Genomic DNA, 20898 nt, shown 5'->3' on the forward strand with positions numbered 1-20898 from the left:
GATCATCTCACCTCTGCATTCCCTTTATCTGTCAGATATTTAGCCATTTAGCGTAGATGGTAGGCTGGGTTAACCCTGCCTTAACTTCCGGCGAATTTGGAATTTGCCCGGCAGCTCAGGCTGGAAACCTGCATATCTATCTCCTCTGTTCCCTACCAGAACCTTTGGCTCCAATCAGAAACTAGCTTATCCAACAGACGCACAGCTTCGTATGGTGATAGCCAGATTACATAGATGGTACTGTAGCCTAACCGTTTTTGTATTAATATTTGCATTTGGTGGGGACATTTTGAGCATTTTCGAAAATGGGGGTCCCTTCAAAGTATATTATTAGTATACAGGGTGGATAAATGAAAGCTGAGGCTGGACATTTCCTTTTTTGATCCAGTCTTGAGAGATCAGCATAAGGTTGTCCATGTACATGTTCACAGTGATATAAAACATAAAGCCTGCATGGCATGTACAGTGTGCATCTTGGCCTGAAATTGCTGTTTATCCTGACTGAGATTGGGAAAGAAAACACACAACCATAACTACAAGCCTTGACGTCAACATAGAGGGGGACCTAATCTGTGGTGGGGTCTGGGGGACCCCCAAACAGAATTTCAATAAATTGTCCACCATGCAAAAGTTATTAGTTATGCCAGTCAATTAGCATTCAAAACTTTCGATGCACATACTGTAGGATCATGGATTATGGACCCCTGGACAGAAATGCAGCATGCTCCCCCCGAAGATATATGTTTTTTTAAAAGAATAACTTCTTATATGATGACATCTGGCGAGTTTTGAGGAAAGAGAAAAGTATAGGGCGGAGAAAAAGTAACTTCACGCAGAGGCTTGGGCTTCAGGGCCCTTGGACCCAGTAGGCCATTCAGTAATCCATCCCTGGACAAAGACTATAGGAGGACTAAAAAAAAATCAGTAACTATACTCTCAATTAAGGATGGTGGTGTGGGCCTAGACTATGAAACACACATTGCATGTACTGTATGCCAGATTCCCCGCCGTGTTTCAACTCATTTAGAAGTAGCGGTATGATTCTGGGAGACGGAGCAGTGTTTCTTCTAGATTTTTGGCAGAGGGGGTCAGGCCATTCTGCAACATCTCATTTGCAAAACTGTACCTATCTAAACACAGAAAGCATGTTCTTTGACTAATTGGGCTATTTACACCTGTGGTTTACACTCAAAAAAAAAAAAAAAGTAATGATTGGACCAATAGCAATAAGACAACATGAGTCCACTAATTAACAAATTAGTGGAACTAAAAGGTTTCACTTTCGCTATCATTGCCAGAAAATGGGGCATCATAGCCTGTTCAACACCTTTCCACCAAGTTTTGTGAAAAGGGTTGGTCATATCTGAATATGGATCAAATGTCTATCTATGGTGACCACGGCCCTGTATCCCTGATCTGCAGTGACAAATCAATACCATTCTGCCCATCAGGTTGGAAAGAGTCTAATACCAGTGAGGGCTGATGTCGCCAGCGCACACACAGCAATGACAGCTGCATCGTTGGGGATGCATGGTCACCAGAACCCCGAAGATCATCAAGCACGGCTGTTCCACAAACGAGGTCCCGTCCTGGTTCTTTTCTGTCGGTCTAACCACATATGTTTCCTTTAGCCTCGATTTATCTCTACTTTCTCACATGTTGACACATTTTCATGGGAGACGGCTGAAGTGGTCAAATCATTTGCCAGAAATCATGGCAGTCTTATTTTTTTTCCCCTCAGCGCAACTATTTACAAAAGCCAAAAAGTAGCCTGATTCAAAAATAGGGGCGGGTAGGGTTACGAACTTGTCCGACTCGACTTTCAATAACCCCTCACTGAATTTTGACTGTGACCTGAGTCGGTGCGTGGACAAATGTCTTCCCTGGCATAACGCATTTTCACCCTCAAGTTTTTTTTTTTTTTTAAATGATCAAGGTGGTATCAGAGTGTTCTGCTGTGCCACGCAAGAAACATGACCAAATGTCACTGAACGTCGTAATGCGCGGCAAGTGCCTATCCTTTCAGTACTTGAGCGGAGTAGCCTATACCGCGTGATTCCCTGCCTTTCCACTTTCGCGTGTGGTGCTCCGGACGTCACCACACCGTAGCGAAGCTCTCAGAAGAATGACGCATTATTCACCTCTTCTTAGGTCTCCAGACATCACATCAGGGAACAGTGTTATCGTATACCTTAGTCTGTTGTTTCCAACTGTTTCAGAAACTCTTCTTATTTGTAGAGGAAGTAGAGAACTCACATTTTCAAAGATGAGAGAGTGAACCATGCGCTCCAGGGGGGGCGCGTAGTTGGCGAGGTGTCCCTTTCGACATCACTGGAGGTTCGATGCCGTAATGTTAAATTTTTCAGTTGTCGATACTTTTAAAAGCGATAAGAATGATTCTGAACTTTCCAGCACCATCGTACGCCCAAGCTTCAACGCTATTACGACGGGAAACCTCTCCATCATGCAGAACAACAAATCGTGCGAGGAGCAATTAACCGACTTTGACACGGTGGAGAAAATATTCATTGGGACTATGCTGACTATCATCACAGCGGTCACAGTGATGGGAAACACTCTGGTGGTGATTGCTGTGTGCGTGGTTAAAAAACTGCGCCAACCATCAAACTATCTGTTGGTATCTCTGGCAGTAGCAGACCTCTCTGTGGCGCTTGTAGTTATGCCCTTTGTTATAGTAACAGACTTGACTGGAGGCAAATGGCGTTTTGGCCCCGTGTTTTGCAACATCTTTATCGGAATGGATGTTATGTGTTGTACGGCCTCTATAATGACTTTGTGTGTTATCAGCGTGGACAGGTGAGTTTGACTTAATCATATTTGCTTTCTGTGATTTCCTTGTGAACTCTCCGGGTGAAAATAATTCCTGCACATATGTGGCTTGCCAGGGGACATGCATTTCAAAGACTTGAGCGACGTTTTGTTGTTTGTTGTTTGTTTTATTAATATGTTTTATGTCAGAAAAACTAACTTTATTGGAGTGTCAATAGACACCATTCAGTTAGCTGCTGTGCAGTTAACATTACTGCTCAATGATATTCAGGTACTCTCAGATAGGCTACCAGTTTCCCAGCGTTTGCATTTGATGATACTTTTACGTTACAAGTAACTGCATGCAGTAAGATGCAGAATGTTACTATTTTCACAATGCAAAATTAAGTTTTAGATTGAAAACTTCAATTGACATCTTTGCTGATAAATTAAGATGGAGTCAATCACCTTAGTTTGAATTAAGAATACAGCACCCAGCTTACATAATAATTCACCAGTATTGACTTAAGTGATCTTCTCTGATAACCTTCCCGATTTCAAGGGTAGACAGACATAGTGTTAAATGTGTTTGCCAATAAAGCTGAATGAAGTAAATGCAAGTCATCAATCAGAGTGTTCTTCCTCAGCCACCTCAATGAAGACAAACCCTGGTAGTGGTTGCCATGATCAGATTATCTTTCCTCCTGTCTTCCTCATAATGCCTCATTAGTGGAATTTATTCTGCACTAAACTGATGGCGGCGCCCGCAAAGTCAGACTGATGTGAGGAGACCTTAAACAATGCGATTTAATACGAAGGCGGAACAATTGGCGGAGTTTGGCTGCGACATTCACAGCATTTAAATGTGGCTGCTCGATACAGCTGTCAGTTCTATCTCTTATCCTGCGCATTAACAGCAAAGCATCTTTTTTTTTTGTATGGTTCCGTCATACCCTACTTGTAACACACTCGTTAACAATGAAATGAAATTAGTTCTTTATTTAACACTATTATCATACACTCACACAGCCCCACAAACTGTGCATGAATATATCTCCAGGGCCTCACGTTTGTACTAACTGTAGTACTAACTGTACTACTGAGTGCAAACAGCTGTGCTATGATACATAAACTTAGTTATTTGAAGTGCCTGGTCAAAGGTTTATGGATGCAGGATAAGCTAATTATGTTTGTTTCTCTTTGGCAAACACACAGCTTCCCCTAATTGCCGGTGATATCAAGGATGTCATATCAGGGATGTTTACAGTAACTGATGGAACATGTAAAGTCAATATCACCATTCCACAAGCATTCCTTTAAAAAGATAGACCTGGAAGAATTGAGGACAGTTTAATGTACAACATTTCCGTAAATTACATTTAAATTGTTCCCCAAACACAGTGAGGAATGACGTCTCTCATTGTGAAAGTCGGGGGCCTTAAGGCCACACAACATATTTGACACTATACACAATTGAACCTCATGCCCAATATCCATACTCTCATGCCCCAGATCAAGGTGGCAGACAAATGGACCACCACGCTGCTCAGTTTTTTTCGAGACCAGCACGAACACAGAACTATCCTGGAGCTAAAAAAGACCTTTGAGAGTGGGCCTCTCCTCTCTGAGACATTAACGGCTGAGGAAGATTAATATTTTACAATGGCTCTCCCAGAATGGCATTGGGAGGCTTTTGAGTGAAATGAAATGAGGGGTTTTGGCCAGGGTGTGGAGTTTAAAGGAAATGCAAATAGTTGTGAAATTCTCTGAGTGTCTTAACCTTTGCTCAATAGCGAGCTCTATAAGGTTAAGCACTCTATAAAGTTAGTGTGGTCCATGTGATGTGACTCATCTTGAGGAAAGCTATTTTGATTTAGACCTGTTATATTCTCAGAATCAAACCTATTTATGACTTTATGTTTATAGAACAGCAACAGAAAAGTACATACAGTACATGTAGATTCCTTTACACCTGCAGCATGTGTAAAATAGTGAAACTGTTTAAAATCCTATCCCTAAGTGAGTGAAGTGGTTCATGTGTGAAAAGCCCAGTAACAATGATGGAATCACTTTAAATGGAAAGGCATAGCCCCTTGCGATTTAGACGGATCACATTAAAATTGCAAATGAGAAAGGAACTCTTGTGTCTGCCTGACTCTGTGGTGGTAGTGGTAGATAACAGATTTCCCATGCAGTGCGGCATGGGCTTCCTCGCTCTGTCAGGCGTGTGTGTGTATCTGTGTGTGTTGACCTCTCCATGTCACTGTGAAAGCGTATGCTGTTACAGTGACACCGTGCCCCCCTTTTCTTATTGTAGCACCAGATGGATGCCTAGAAAGAGCTCGCTTTGCAGCCAGGCACACCTGGGATTGGGGTGACCCAGCGTGTCTGGCGACAGACGACTGTGTCCGTCCGGGATTGCTCTCTCAAAGCCATCAGACAGGTCAAGCTCAAGGCAAACTGTGTCTACATAGATTCTTTTTCGTTGTTTAACCCGGATTAGGATAGCTGTTTTAATGCAAGGGAATTATGCAGCTAACCTGTTTGGCAATGGTCTCAGAGGCAAGGTATTGCCGTGGTAGGAAGGAAAGTCGTAATTGAAATGTCTCGCCGTGGAGCTCATGCAAAATGTGTCACCTGGCTCAGTGGGCGACGGAAACGTGTTACTCAGAGAGTTTAGGTTTTCAAGTGTCTGTGTTATTTAGGTGGCAGAATGTCAAGATTATGACTGAAAATAGTTTTTATGGAAGTGGTTGATATAGAGCGATCAAATAATCAATCAGTGATAATAACAATAAATTCTTATGGCAGTTTCGTAAAGCTGAACATTTAGCTGGTCTGCATATGGATATAGCAACTTCATTTAGAATTGGTCCGTTAGTTGTTTTCATCTGCAACTGCTATAATGTTCAACTCTATCATCCACAAGGAAGAAAAGGTAGCTTGAGTATTTGTCTTCATATTTCATATGGTATTTGCTGTCCTACGTTATTGACTCAATAAGGTCCAAAGATCCACAGGAAGCTGCCTATTTTTGCTTCAATTAGATGTCCCTGTGGACATGTTTACTGTGCTGAGAAAGTGAAAGCTGTAGGCAGGTCAAGGCAGGGTGAGTGTGTGACCTGGCTATGTTGTGCTCATTTATTTGTCCCCATGGTGGATGGAGGAGTATGTTTGGGTGAACATTAATGTTGTCAGACATTGGGACATTTAGAATGTCACTTGCTGGGATAGGATATTTAATATGGTGGAATAATAGCTCCGGGCAAATTTAGATGTTTGAGTGACCTTTGACATTCATTCTGATCTTGCTGGCCCACTGCGCTATACTCTATTCAACACAACTATAATCTAAAGTCTGGTTTGAGTAATATATATTTTTTCCTGAATTTAAAGCTTTAGGTTTTATAAAAGCATACTTTACTCATTTGTTGTACTAAGGCTAAGTTTGCTTTTGCTCTATTTGATTAGATTAGGCCCCATTAATCCATACACAGACAAAAAATCAGAAATGACTGGTGGCTGATGCCTTTTCCTCGTTGCTCTGTCAATGTGGTCTAAATGGTTTGTATTCATTCAAGGAGTACAGAAAGGAAAGCCCAAACCTTTTTTTAAATTAAAAAATGTAACAAGTCTCTTTCTTTGTACTTCCTGTACATACTGGTCAGTCAGTGAGCAATACACAGAGACAGACAGACACAGACACACACACACACACACACACACAGAAATACTGGAAAACATGCACTTGCTGTCTGACATATCATCTTGTCATCCCATTACATTATCCTGGCAGTATTTCCCTCAAGCAAGTATTAACCTACATCAGTGTTAATCCTTCCTCACACATATAAGCATGCACACACACACATGTGCACTAAGACACACACACACACACACACACACAGTTTTTACCCCTTTTTTATTGCTTACACAACCTGCTATTAAGTGTAAGAACAAACAGCTCTTCTATTTTCCTGGGTAAGGATCCCGGTACTAATCCATCTTTTCCCCATCCAGTTGACTGATGCAAACGTGTTAATGATCCTCCTTATCAGATAGATGATCCCTCACTGTAAACGTGGCATTTAGCGGCCCATGGCTTTGTGATTATTAGGTTCCAGCTCATGCTATTTCCTCGATCCCGTCACATTTTTCAAGGATCCTTTTTAACAATGGCCTCCTCATTAATCCATGTGACCTTATTACAAAGAAAGCCAGGTACTCTTTTCAGCAAACACACTTGGAAGAACGTACGGCAAAGAAATAAACCTTGATGCCAGTGTCCATCAGTTCTTCATGCTGTGGAAAAGAGCTCTGGTGGGGGCTAATATGTGTCTCTGGTCATAGCGTGGGGTGTAGTAAATGCAATTTGGCGCGGGGTGATGGATGTGATCGGCGCTACTGTAGTGAACTACCACACTCTTTGTAGAGGCTTGTTTGTCAGTTAGAATTGCATCATATTAACTAGGGGGGCCTGTGGCTAAGGAGAGCTATTCTCGTATCACCTTTGACATAAGCATCAAAGAGCTGCTTCCTGTACTTGGACAAACAGGAAGTAAACAGCATGTGTTAAGATGAATGTACCGGTAGTCCACTGTGGATGTGTAGGGCAGAACATAATGTGCATCAGGTGTAGAACAGGCATTATCTGGTCTCTTGTGATATAGGTCACTTTGAGGTCAGCTTTGCCAAATGGAGGTCACAGCAGATGATGAATTGGCCAGTCGTCAAACCTTTGACACAAGTACACCTGTTTTTATATTCTGCATGTTTCTTGTATCCCAATTCCATTCGAGACTTGATATGTCGAGCCTGAAAAGCTGCTGACCAGAGAAGAGATCATGAGAGAACATGTTCAGAACAGGAAACAATGTGCATGTGAATCCTTAATGATTCTCAGTGGAATTCTTTTACAGACTCTGTTGCCTCTCCGAATCACCCATGCTCAAGTAATTAGATAATCACATCAGCAAATCAAGTTATACATTTGAAAAGATTGAAAGATTTTCTCCATCTCTCTCCATCATTTGTATCTGTAAAAAATGCATTGCAGGCATGTTCAACTAATGGTACTGATCAGCAGTGTAGATAAAATATATTGCCTGAATATCCCCTGATAAATTGTAAGAAATCGGACCAGATTTTAATTGAGTCAGAAAGCAGTTACCTCAGGGAGTGGTTTTAATTTCATAGGCAGTTACACAGAGACATGGCAGACACAGTGCTTGGCAGTGCTCTCCAGGACTTTGGTGGTTTGTGTGTGCATAGATTAAGCTCAAGGATGTTTCAGCATGTGATATTTAATTACTTTCACATTCAGCATTCGTGGTCTGATATAGACTAGTGAGCTTTGTGCAGCTGTCAGCCCTACTCTTGATAGGGGTAGTTTCATGACCAGAGTACATAACATCCATATATGTTTGTGGACCTTAAAATATGTGGTTATGTTGGGTAATCGTATGTTATTATTAATGATTAGACTTAGCAGCACCTAGGAAATTATATTAAAAGTACAATTTGCTGGCCTAAAACTCTTTTTTCAGTCAATAATCATCAAATGGATGTTTTATTATGAACCTACACCACTTCAGCCACATTGTCCTGTGAACCGAAATGGTGCAATGAAATTTGCAATGTAGGCCAAATTTAGAAGTTTAGAAATGCTTCATACAGAAGAGATTAAACAAAAACAACATGAATAATATTTAAAAATAAAAAAGTAGGCCTTGTGAAACAATACGCTTGAATGACCCTGATTGTGAAACTACACATATACTGTAGCCTAGCGGTAGTGATTGGAAACATTGAAAATGTTTTTGACTATTTTCATTTGATCTTTTGTACATACTTACATTATGATATTGAACTGTAGGCAATCTGACTTTTGCAGAGCTTTCTCTTTATGTGTTGACACATGCAAGTCTCAACATGATTTGACACGAACATCAGTTGTTATCACCCGTCTACTGTAATAGAATGGCTGCTTGTAAAGTCCCCCTGTTGGGCAAACACAGCGAGAAGACAGTATGTCTTACTGTATAACCCTGTTATCCAACGGTGGACAGTAGACATCTGGCAACCTAATCTAAGCTGTCAGCTTTGCACAGAATGGAACACCTTTCAGTGAAGGCAGCATGTTGCCTTTGGTAATGTAACACATCGCTTGACCTGCTTTGGTGTGACCACAGCTTCCTGTTAGTGAAGCCGACAGGAAAAGATTGAACTGTGTTAAATGTTAAAGTATGTAGGATAAACTGACGTTTGGCCGCCCAACACTTAATATGTTTGTGTGTGTGAACTCAAATTTAAAACATGATCAGCAGGCAAAAAAGTGTTCTGATTGCTTTTAAAGACTGCATTTGGAACACATTTGTATTGATCCTAATGTCCTGTACTTAAACGGTTTGGTACTGTATGAATACGTGTACCTTCACATCCCTAATAAAGAGCTAGATATTTAAGATGCCAAAAGCTTATCAGGAGTTCAAAATATGTTTAACGGTATAGATGTAATAAAAGTTAAAGCAGTGTTATTTAAATTCAGTGGACATTACTGTATGTACTCTACATTGAGTAAAGATTGCAGTTCCACCCTACTCATGGTCAGCTTTACAATTGATCAGTAACTGGTTTTCATAATCATAGTTAAACACATGTAATTGTGTGTAAATGTAAATTTGTTCAGCATACACCAGAACATACTGTTTATGAAAGAGACCTTTTATGTTGTTTTGTGACAGTACATTTCATTTCTAAGATTTATTTTTAGGTTATTGTGTCATGATCGCGTCATGTTTTCAGTATATTACTGTAGTTATGCAATCTGAGAATAACCTTTATCTATAGACCTCTCTCAAAGACAAATGTAGGGACATCTGCTAACATTGTACCATAAAGGTCACTAGTCAGGAGGCATAGCACACATATAGCAAGTGTACATACGCGGTCCCTTGTTGATACCATATGCTAACCCATAGAGACAATATGAGATATAACCACAAGAGCATAGAAATACCTTGGATACACTATCGGTAAGTTGTTGTTGGGACCAATCATATGTTAGCAGTAGTTATTGCTTTGATTTAACCCTTTTTTCTCACCCCTGCTGCTAGTCGCAAGAGTGATAGAGCTGCTACAGTACATGACATGACATGTGCACTTTGCTCTACCACAGGCACGGAAACCACATGCGTACAGACACACACACGTGTGGACACGCGCACACACACACTCACGCACACACAAACACACTCACGCACACACAAACACACTCACGCACACACACACACTCATGCACACACACACACACACACACACACACACACACACACACACACACACACTCACGCACACACTCACGCACACACAAGCACAGCGCACACACACACACACACACACACACACACACACACACACAGCCACACACTGTGAAGTGAAGTTCAGGGTGCACGTTTGTCCTCTTCTTTTGGTTCTGTTTTTGGCTCTTTATCATTTCTTGTCTATACATGCGTACGAGCAGCTTAAAGGAACACGCCACTATTTTATGACATTGGGTTATTCACCATCTCACCATTGGGTTATTGGGTTATTCACCAGCTCACCATTCACCATCTCTAAAACATTTTTGTCTCCATGCATGCATTGTCTTAATCTGGCAGTGCCCCCCGCGGCCTTTGGTATTATTTGCCCTCAATGGTGCCTTCCAGGCAGCGCTGCCTTCAAGGCGCTACTCCCCTCAGTTTAGGGGTAGGATGAGGGTTGAGGGGGTTAAGGTTAGGAATAGGGTAAAGGTAGTGCCTTTTAGGCTGTGCTGCCTGGAAGGTGCCGTTGGGGTCAAAAACACCATTGAGCTGCCCCCCGCTAGCTTAGCTTAGCGTAGTGAATGGAATCTATCGTTGCCGGATAGCATGTCACGAGTAAAAGTGAGGCAACAACAACCAAAAAATCCCTACTTCCTGTGGCTTCCATATTCACAATGAGTACAAATGGCAATGCATATTAAGACGAGACGATTTCCTAGACAGGTATTGACTTGGGACTATATTGGGGCGGAGTGCAGGCGAAGCACTGCTACTTTGGTGCAGAGATATCACGCAGCGCATGAGTACCTTGTCTCACTCGCCACAGCAGGGACAATCTCAGCGTTCCTTTAAAGGTGTTATCTTGAACCTGAAACGAGCACTCTCCAAGCACAGGGCTGTGAGTGCACAAATCTGTGCTGGACACTTTATCACATATCTTGTATGCAGGAGGTCATTCACAGTCCTCTGAGCACATAGCCGAGTCCATATCTGTAAGACGCCAGGGGAATTCACTATCGAGGAATTTCCAGCGGAGCGTAAATGAAACTCGCTGGTGTCACAGGGCATGCACGCAGGGAGGATCCGCAGGGAACTGTGGGTAGAGGAAAGGGGTGTGTGTATGTGCAGGTTATTCATCAGGCATGTCTCTGATGGAGCAGAGCTGCACATGGATGCATTGGTGGAGAGGGGGGGGAGGGGGGGGGGTGTAGTCAAGGTCACCCCCCCCGATCAAGCCGGGCCACTTAAAGATGACTCACCGCAGAGTTTATGCGACGGAGACACAAGTGCAGAATCAGACGATGGAGATCGGAGTCAATACTACCCTCACCGTTGGCCGCTCTTAACCTCCACCTGTGCCGTGAGCTGGGCAAACAAAGGCAGCTCGACGTGACGCCGTAGATGTTAAGTGCGAGGAGCCCAGAAGTCAGTGTGGAAAAAGTTCCAAAGGGAGATAGAGGAAGAGGGAGCCTGAAAATATACATGTCCATTAGATTACACGGCTGCAGCCTAACAGGTCTGTGCACCCGTTTATAGCTCTGCTCTGCCTCCATGGAGTCACTCTCTGGCTGTTCCAGTGCATAAGGCGTTTAAATATTTCACTGTGTTTTCAATGCAAGGCGTCTCCGGGTGAACGGGGTCCACAAATGGCCCTGGGCAGAGACAGAGTGGTGCTTGCGTAAGAAAACAAAAAGTTCCCATCGCGGGCGATGTCTAGTCGACGTAAAAATGGATTCTCCATTAGAGGCCTGGCAGGAGTCAGTGAGGTAGAGACCATATCATGGCCTTCAGGGACAAGAAGAGAGAGCGGAAGAGACTGACACCTCGGAACGAGTTGAACCCATCTTCTGCATCTTTATCTTGGTCACTTTGTACAATGTGTCTGCATTTAGGTGTCTGCATTCATACTGTATTTCAATGTTTGGAGGCATTAGAGGATGTTTATCGGTTGAAAACATATCTGTAGAGGAGGTAGGGCCGAACAGATGGAGGATCTGGAGCACATATGGAGAAATATTCACAGGTATTGAAGCAAAAACACAAGTGTCTTGTGTGAATATGTACAGTATGTCATATGTTACTGAAACAGAGAATTATGTAACACATACATTATGCATTTATTTGTCATACAGTATGTAGGTGACTCCTTCAGTAATCTTTACATGGACACTTTTAATCCTATTAGAACCGGAAATAACGGCTCAATTGGTATACAAATTCTCCTATAAACACCTCAATCGGAATAAAAATGCCTCATCTGTTTTGAATTTTAATCAGAATGAAAGAGGTGGTGTAATCAATCCCTATTCCGATTGAACAGCCATGTATACAGTCCATCAGATTGCCTGCTTTATCTTCTCAAGGAAAAGTAGGCAACAACAGCTATTTCGAAAGATTCTAAAGCGATTGACAGCACCTGATCGAAATAGAGCACATACAAATGTTTCAATCGGGAACTGTCCATGTTAACATGGCTGATGTATCACTTCCCAATATACAGTATACTTCCCATTTTATGTTGAAACTATTGGTAAGCAATACACAGACAGATCTTTCTGAAAATAATGCTTCCTGATACTGCCATTTCATTTAGCCTTCCTATTTAAAATAGGGCTGACATTCTACCTCCATCTTACTTGAAGAGAAAAAAAAACAGTCAGAGACTGAGAACTGTCAGTTTAAAAATAGCACGTGTGATTGCTAGATTTGAGAATCATGAAGGTTCTCATTTACTGTAAAGCCTTGAGTCGTTTTTGATTGGGTCTGCTTCTTCAAACCCCATCCAGTCTCCCACAGTGAAAGAAATCACATGCCTCATAAGGTCGTTGAGGGTTGTACTAAACCTGACAGCATGCTGACAGGGACGCCCCCTCAGCTAACTCACTGTCACACAAAGCTTTGATGTGAACAACAGGAGATGCCTGAGAAATATATGGCTGGATGCCCCGCATCTTTTGAGGTCAATGGAGAAAGTAGGAGCCTGCAGGGCCCCTTTAAAAACGCAAAAATTCAGATGGTTCTGGAATTGGTTTTTAAGTGCTCGAAGAGAGCCATGTTTTTTGTTGTGGGTTCAGTCAGTTCAGGAAGCTACACGTTTGCTGTTGTAGATACAGGTAAGAGCACTTTGATAGTCTATGCAAGCTACGTGGACTATCGGAAGACACATGAAATACCCAAACATTTCCCAGTGTGCATTCGGTTGCATCAGCGTAGTGGGCATAGACTATGTAATGGCCCTCAGTAATAATCCATATGTGGAGCCAGGAGTTGTTGACTTGTTGAGCAGCTGGCTCAGTGTTTGAATACAGATGCCCTGAACTTGACCTCTTCACCTGGAAGCCTCTCATTTGGTCTTTTATACACCCTCCCTTCCTTCCTCCATCCTTGTCCTCACTGATCTAGATAATGAATGATGGGGTGGCAACCATGGGATAGTCTATCCAGTGTTAGTTATAGATCAGTGGGAACGAGCCTCGAGGACCGAGCATCGAAGATCAAAGTGAGAGTTTGAGAGCCACACAGTACGAAGGCCTTTACTGAGTCCAGTGTTTTTTTTTTTCTTCTTGTCACAGGTATCTGGGCATCACCCGACCCTTGACCTACCCGGCCCGTCAGAACGGCCAGCTGATGGCCAAGATGATCTTCGGCGTGTGGCTGGTGTCGGCGTCCATCACGCTGCCGCCGTTCTGCGGCTGGGCCAAGAACGTGTACGAGGGCGACGTGTGCCTGATCAGCCAGGACCTGGGCTACACCATCTACTCCACAGCCGTGGCCTTCTACATCCCCATGCTGGTCATGCTGGTCATGTACTACAAGATCTTCAGGGCGGCGCGCAAGAGCGGCGCCAAGCACCGCTCCATGCACTTCTCCGAGCGCCACGCCGAGCCGCTGGCCACGGTGGCGGGCGGCGGCGGCGGCGAGGCGCTGAAGATGCAGGGCCTGAAGGGGCCGGTGGCGTCGGGCGTGGCCGAGGAGTGCGCGGCGCTCTCGCGGCTCCTGAGCCGCGAGCGCCACAACATCTCCATCTTCAAGCGCGAGCAGAAGGCGGCCACCACGCTGGGCGTGATCGTGGGCGTCTTCGGCGTCTGCTGGCTGCCCTTCTTCACGCTGACCACCGTGCGGCCGTTCGTCTGCGGCGACGACGGCGGCGGCTGCGGCTGCGTGCCCGTCTGGCTGGAGCGCACGCTCCTGTGGCTGGGCTACGCCAACTCGCTCATGAACCCCTTCATCTACGCCTTCTTCAACCGCGACCTGCGCTCCACCTACCGCGACCTGCTGCGCTGCCGCTACCGCAACATCAACCGCCGCCTGTCAGCGGTGGGGGTGCACGAGGCACTAAAAGTGTAGATGGACCCAGGGACAGAACTGTGTTGTTTTTTTGGGGGAGGGGGGAGGGGGGAGGGGGAAGGGGGAAGGGGGGCAGAGGTCATCTTGCTGTTTTGGTTTTTCCAGTCGAAGAGTCAAGACAGAAGAGCACAGAAGAGCAGTCAATAAGAGCAGGCTCTGGGGATTGTGTAACTGGGGATGAAAAGGTAAAGCGGCGCTGATTGGTATCGGAGGAACGAGAGGCCGGGCAGACTCTTTGGGGGGAGAGAGAGAGAGAGAGAGAAAGAGAGAGAGAGAGGGAGCGACGCGCAGACAGAATGATCACCTCAGTGTCCCTGTGAGTCACCCGCTCTATTTTTGGAGGCCAGCAACCAGAAGTTGTCTTTGATGGGCTATTGGAGATGACAAGGCTTTGTGCCGTATGCTCCAAACACACACAAATGCACAGGCATGCGCGCGCGTGCGCTCACACTCACTCACGCACACACACACACACACACACACACACACACACACACACACACACAAACATGCATGCGAACGCACACATATACAAGCACACACACACACACACATATACAAGCACACACACACACAGATTGCCTTGGACTCTTAAGCATATGAGCAAACAATGTACAAATGAGTTGAAGTGCAGGTCATTTGCCAAACGGAAGGTCTTAGTTCACACCAAAACTTGCTGTGGGCACCTCAGCCAAAATGTGTTTATAAATGTGTCGGTTAAATATATTGTTTTTGTAGTGTGTACATATCCTTTTTTTTCAAAATTAATGTGTACGTTTGTAAATATATTTTCACCATATGCTGTATACAAAACTTGTGCCACTGATGTATGTAGCTTTTCAGTGTAATATCTGAAGCAACACACATCTAGCAGCATTGATATTATATCAGCAACATACTGTTGCATCATTGCTTCATTTTATGTGTAGATAAAACTCACTCTGTTCAAGTAGCCTGTGTCCTCTTTTATCATGTTGTTATCGTCTAAAGACGGGACAAAAATTCCCTTTTCAAATCCTAGTCAGTCAGTCATTCTAGACTTTTCTTTAAGGTCTAAATAAGACAGGATTATCCTGCAGCATGTTTTCAAAGAGGAGATAAAGCTTGTCAATAATACATTCAAGCTCAAAAGTATACAGTACATTCAGTTTTGGGCAACTCAGATTAATACCTGCTCTTTCAGTGTTAATCTGGATTAAAGCCACACAAACCTCCCTTTTTCCTCCCTGCGACAAGGTGAGGGGTTCAAAATAGACATGCCTGGAACTTGTACATGTTCCACAATCCCAACTGACTCAACATTACCGCATAATGTTGACAGGCTGGCAGCAGTGCAGGGTGGGGGTGGGGCGAACTGCGTGCCCACGCTGGTTGTCCGGGCAGCAAAGACATGATGATGTTTTATAGCATGATGATGTGTGTCATGTGGGGCACCACTTTTATTAGTGCAGTCCGTGATGTTTACAGCACATGGTACAAGTATGGCCTATAAACCTGCTCATCTTTATGGCTGTAACAGCTGTTGCTACCCACTGTGTTATGGTATTATGACAGGAAATAACCATATATGATGTTTGTTTTAATCTTAATTGAGCTGTAACGTAATTTTTCTGAATACATGCATTGTGTCAGTGGTTGAACAACTGAGTCTTAAAATGCTGTTCTGTTTCTACCTCAGTTTTTATGAATACATTATAGCAAACAGCACACCAGTGATGCTGGATTTTATTGCATCTTTCTTTGTTTATTCTTTTTTAATGGCCTCTATCCTCTTCTTAGGGTTATTGATTTTAGTGTTGGTACTAATATTAGTCACAATGGCGTGATCAAAAAAACATTACTAGATGGTTCTGAAAAACCATATGGACATCTATTTGTTCGTCACATGTTTACACTGATACGCTAGGTGCGTCATCATAGCATAGTGAATTGTCATCATAAGCGTGAGCCTTGTGTATCATCCATAATGCAGGTTACACAAATAGTGAGGAGTCCAGGTACATATTTAAACACAAAAATAATTAAAACCTAAATCTCATTTAAGGATTTCCTCACGACAATGAGCAGAGGGGATATCAGGCCCCCTCTAGAGCCACAGAGAGCCTGCCTCAGCATCTCTGAAAAGGAACCGTGACCCAAAAAGTCCCTTTTATGCTAGACCTGCTTGCAGCAGAAATATTTTATTCAAAAGTTGTGTGGCAGCTGTCTAGTCCCTCCACGGCAAACCACAAGGGGAGAAGTGGAGATTGTGCACCATGACAAAATGAAGGTCGGCTGTATAATGGTTGTATAATACAGTGCATGAGTGGTGAAGAATGCTGAAACGGGGGGACAGGCACCCCCACCCCTCACAACCACAACATTACCCCCCTTGCCACCTCCTCCAACACCCCCATCTCTTCCGCCACCACCCCCTAAATGAAAATGTAATCACAACAACACAAATATGCTGACGCTTCCAATTCATTTTGAGACAAGCGCTTCCCCCAGGAGTGTTGCCTGTCCTCTCCCAGCATCCTCTCTGTCACTGGCTGTTACGCTGGAGGTACGAGTATTGGGACGGAGGCCTCCCCCCAGCCGTCCCCAACCACCCCGCCCCCGCTCGCATGTCACAGCACAGTTTCCGGTGTGTCGACAGAAATGTGTGTGTCACCGTTCGGGGGGGCGTTACGGGGGCATTGTGGGAGGAGTTTGTGTGTGTGTGTGTGTGTGTGTGTGTGTGTGTAGAGGAAGGGACCCAATGTGAACATGTGAAGGCTGCTCACGAAAGGGAATGTGACAGAAACAGATGAGTCTGCCACACATGCTGCCCAGAGGAACGGCTGCCATCGCTGCGTGCCTCAGAGCGCGCGGCCAAGGGAGTTAATGCCCTATTTAAAACCCTCCCTCCAAGTCCACCGCCGTTTACAGTACAAACAGAGACAGTGCCGCTGAGACGATCAAAGAAACAAACTCGTATTGTGAGCAAATGGATGAAATTTGAAATTGGAATAGTTCTGTGAGTCTCGGGGCCTGGAATGAATTGGCAGTCAGTGAGGAGTATTGGGGGTTTTTTTCATTACACAGAGAGGAGAGGCATTTCAGAGACAGAAACTTCAGAGGTCAGTGAGGACAGAGGAAGTGGGGATGAGAGATGTTTAAAAGGTGCTCTAGGGGATGCGGTAAGGGTGGGGGTGGGGGTGGAAATCTTCTATGACTGACCCTCCTCTCTCTCTCCCTTTAAAGAGGAAAGCACTCTGCTCCCATAGAATTAGCATACTGCAAAAAACATAATGCTGTCATGGGTAATAAATACACTGTTTTTCTACGGAGGATATTTTCTGATTTTCACCCTCCCTCTCCAAAGCTTACAGCTGGTGCTATAAATGTCCCTGTCAATCATTAAGTAATCCAATTAAACCGGCGAGGCCCAGAACAGGAGGGTCTACCCACAGTTACAGCCATTAGTCAATGGCCCAGAGACAACAATTTGTTCAACTTGTAGGGTATGAGCCAACACTAAAAATATAATGTGTTCTAGATGCCAGTAACTGGTGCAGAAAGCAACATGCTATTAATGAAAACAGCAGGGGGTTTATCAGCATGTAGTATTCTCTGTCAAAAAATACAAAACCTCATGCAATGTATGCTTTGTTTTTATAAATCTCCCAGAATGGGATGTAATGTGAAACGCAGGTTTTGCATAATTTCGAAGAATTGTGGTTTTGGCTAACAGACCAAGTCATTTTTAACCTCCGCACAAGCGCTGCCTTTATCAAACGCTATAGCACTTCTAACCTCCGCACAAGCGCTGCCTTTATCAAACGCTATAGCACTTCTAACCTCCGCGCAAGCGCTGCCTTTATCAGGCACAACAGCACTTCTGACAGCTGGTCATTAAGTGTTATCTTAATTCCCTCGTTCACCGTCCAGATGGTAAGTGTTGTGTTTTGAGATGCCCAGGAGGCTCTCAGCCATTCAAACACACACACACACACACACACACACACACACACACACACACACACACACACACACACACACACACACACACACACACACACACACACACACACCTCACACTCACACTCACACACCCACACCCACAATGCTACTTGGCATCAGCTTGAGTGTCAACATCACTTGTGTACAATCATGACTGTATTAGGGAGAGATACATGCAACAGCTCTTTGTGTGAAGACAGGTCAATTATTAGTGAACAGGATAGTATGTGAGTTCATATCCTGTGCATCAACAGACCAAGAGAAGACCATAGACAAGAATTTAGACTTTTTCCCAGGTCTAAACTGGATACTGACAATTTGTGTAAAGGCCTTGACAAGAAAATAAAACCTTTTGCATGTATCTTTAGTGATTCCTTGGAAAGTCTAGCTCTCAACCGAAATCACAATAGGTCTAGTACTGTCACAGAGCACAGAAATAAAATGGCTTTAATTATGCTGGAAAGTGATTTCTCCCACATTAATATGACATGAGTATTGCTCTATCGTGTGTATGTGAGTAAATTCGTCCGTCAGGCCACAGCTCGTGAGAGCTTGTTCAAATTGCAGCTACTTTCTAAGTGCCATTTAGATGAAATATTCAACAGCTCATAGTAAACCCTCAATGGAGGAGTGAAATATGAATGATCCTCTACCCCCCACTTGATCCCCTCAGTTCTCGGGAGCTGGAGATAAATACATACATCAAACGCATGTACAGCACTCAGTCATACTGACTAAGGGGGACTTGTTGGAATGTATTCCCTTTTCCCATTTCCTTAAGTAAATTGCAATGAATAAATATATGACTGAATGTGAAACAGTGTCCTTGCACCTCAGCTGTGAAACCACTGAGGTGTAAAGGCAGAGCTGTGGAAGATATGCTTAGGAATATTCACCAAAAAAAATGTAATAACACAAAACAAACAGCAAGAACAAAGTTAAAAATAAACCTGACATAAGAATTTAAGCAAGCATGTTAGAATCAAACACATGAGGAACCCAATTAGCTTGTGCAGCAGCAGTAACTGGTGTTTGCAGTTTCCCAGGAGAGAATATTCTCCAGGGTGCTGGTCAGTCTCCTTAAAAACTCAGAAGAGAGTAATGCAATTTAAAAATACACTGTCACATATACCCAGTGGTAGGTCACATTTGTGAAGCAAGAGCATCCAATTAGTCAGGTAACCAAAGATTAACTCTGTGGAAAGTTCTAGGATAACAGAGTTATAGTGATAAGCGGAACAAACCTCTTGAGATATAATGTCCAAAACCCTCACCTTCTTAAATTTTCACAGAATAAGAATGTAAATAACTCAATTTTGACAAAAATGTCAGCTAGAACCTTGTAATTCTAAGGGGATGATTGGTCAGTTTTGAGACCACTTAAACCAATCAAGGATCAATCACTATGGGATTGGTATTTGTCCTATGTGTGTCTATGGGTGCCTCTCATGCAGCGTTTATACGTCCTCCCTCGCTCCTCGATGCCTCGATCCTCACTGATCTACATAAAGAATGATGGGGGGGAAACAATGGGATAGTCTATCCAGTGTTAGTTATAGATCAGTGGGAACGCCCCTCGAGGATCGAGCATCGAGGATCGAGGAGGCATAATGAGAGGCACCCCATGTGTGAAGGCTGCTGGCAGTAAGGCAGCTACAGTATGTTTTTACTCTTATTTGTACAGCTTTTTCTAGCTCTTGCATTTCAAACACTTCCTTTCAATGTCATCACCACCCCCAGTCACCCCCCAATGCTCACTGTTCGGCGAGATCTCTGAACAAATAAATTCCAGACTAAAAATCCCCTACAATAATGTTGTGTGGCCGCAGCATGAAAATATCTTCATAAATACGGTATCACTAAGGTACAGTACATTGCCAGTTCAAGAAATAGACATGGCATGAGTGGCAGGCGAGAGTGGCAGTTACAAAATCTGTCATTATGGCATGGCCAAAACATGATGAACACTATTTCTTAACCTGTTATTTACAGAGTGTGGCAATTACAGTCGCAAGAAGCTGTAAGCTTGCTCAATATGCTGGGTTTTGATTGCCATTTGTCTGTCTAGTTATTATATTGTCACACAAAGTTAAGATGTATTACAACATCCCACCTTACAGCTCATTCGTACACATTTTCTCATTTTTACCATAATTTCATGGATAAAAGTTAAAAACAAAGAAATAGTTATTCTTCTTCAGCTTCTCTTACATTAGTTTAGAAGATGCATTTATGCACATGAGGAAGGTGTACAGTACATGTTATCAGCATGTGTGTCACTGTTAGGCAAACTAACCAAAACAACCAACAGTATTTGTCTCTATAGCAGCAATGTGAGAGCTTCACCATCTCTTCCACCATCAGTAGAATGGGTACCCAAAAGCCAATAAATCCCAAATGCAATTGATTCCACTCCTCCAGGAGTTTCAGTAATCTTGTTAGCTGACATATTTAACTAATCATCCATCAAAAGCATTCACCTCAGACTGTGACA

At 43.5% G+C, this 20898-nt stretch overlaps 1 protein-coding gene across 1 annotated transcript; it reads left to right on the top strand.

The window, feature by feature from the left end:
* Positions 1-2163: 2163 nt before the first annotated feature.
* Positions 2164-14425, top strand: htr7c (5-hydroxytryptamine (serotonin) receptor 7c). Its single transcript, XM_062543051.1, has 2 exons — positions 2164-2817; positions 13646-14425. The coding sequence occupies exons 1-2, from the start codon at positions 2351-2353 to the stop codon at positions 14418-14420; spliced, it is 1242 nt and encodes a 413-aa protein (XP_062399035.1). The 5' UTR covers positions 2164-2350; the 3' UTR covers positions 14421-14425.
* The last annotated feature ends 6473 nt before the right edge of the window (positions 14426-20898 follow it).

The sequence above is a fragment of the Sardina pilchardus genome, chromosome 8 (genome assembly GCF_963854185.1).
Source record: "Sardina pilchardus chromosome 8, fSarPil1.1, whole genome shotgun sequence".
NCBI classification, from domain to species: Eukaryota; Metazoa; Chordata; class Actinopteri; order Clupeiformes; family Clupeidae; genus Sardina; species Sardina pilchardus.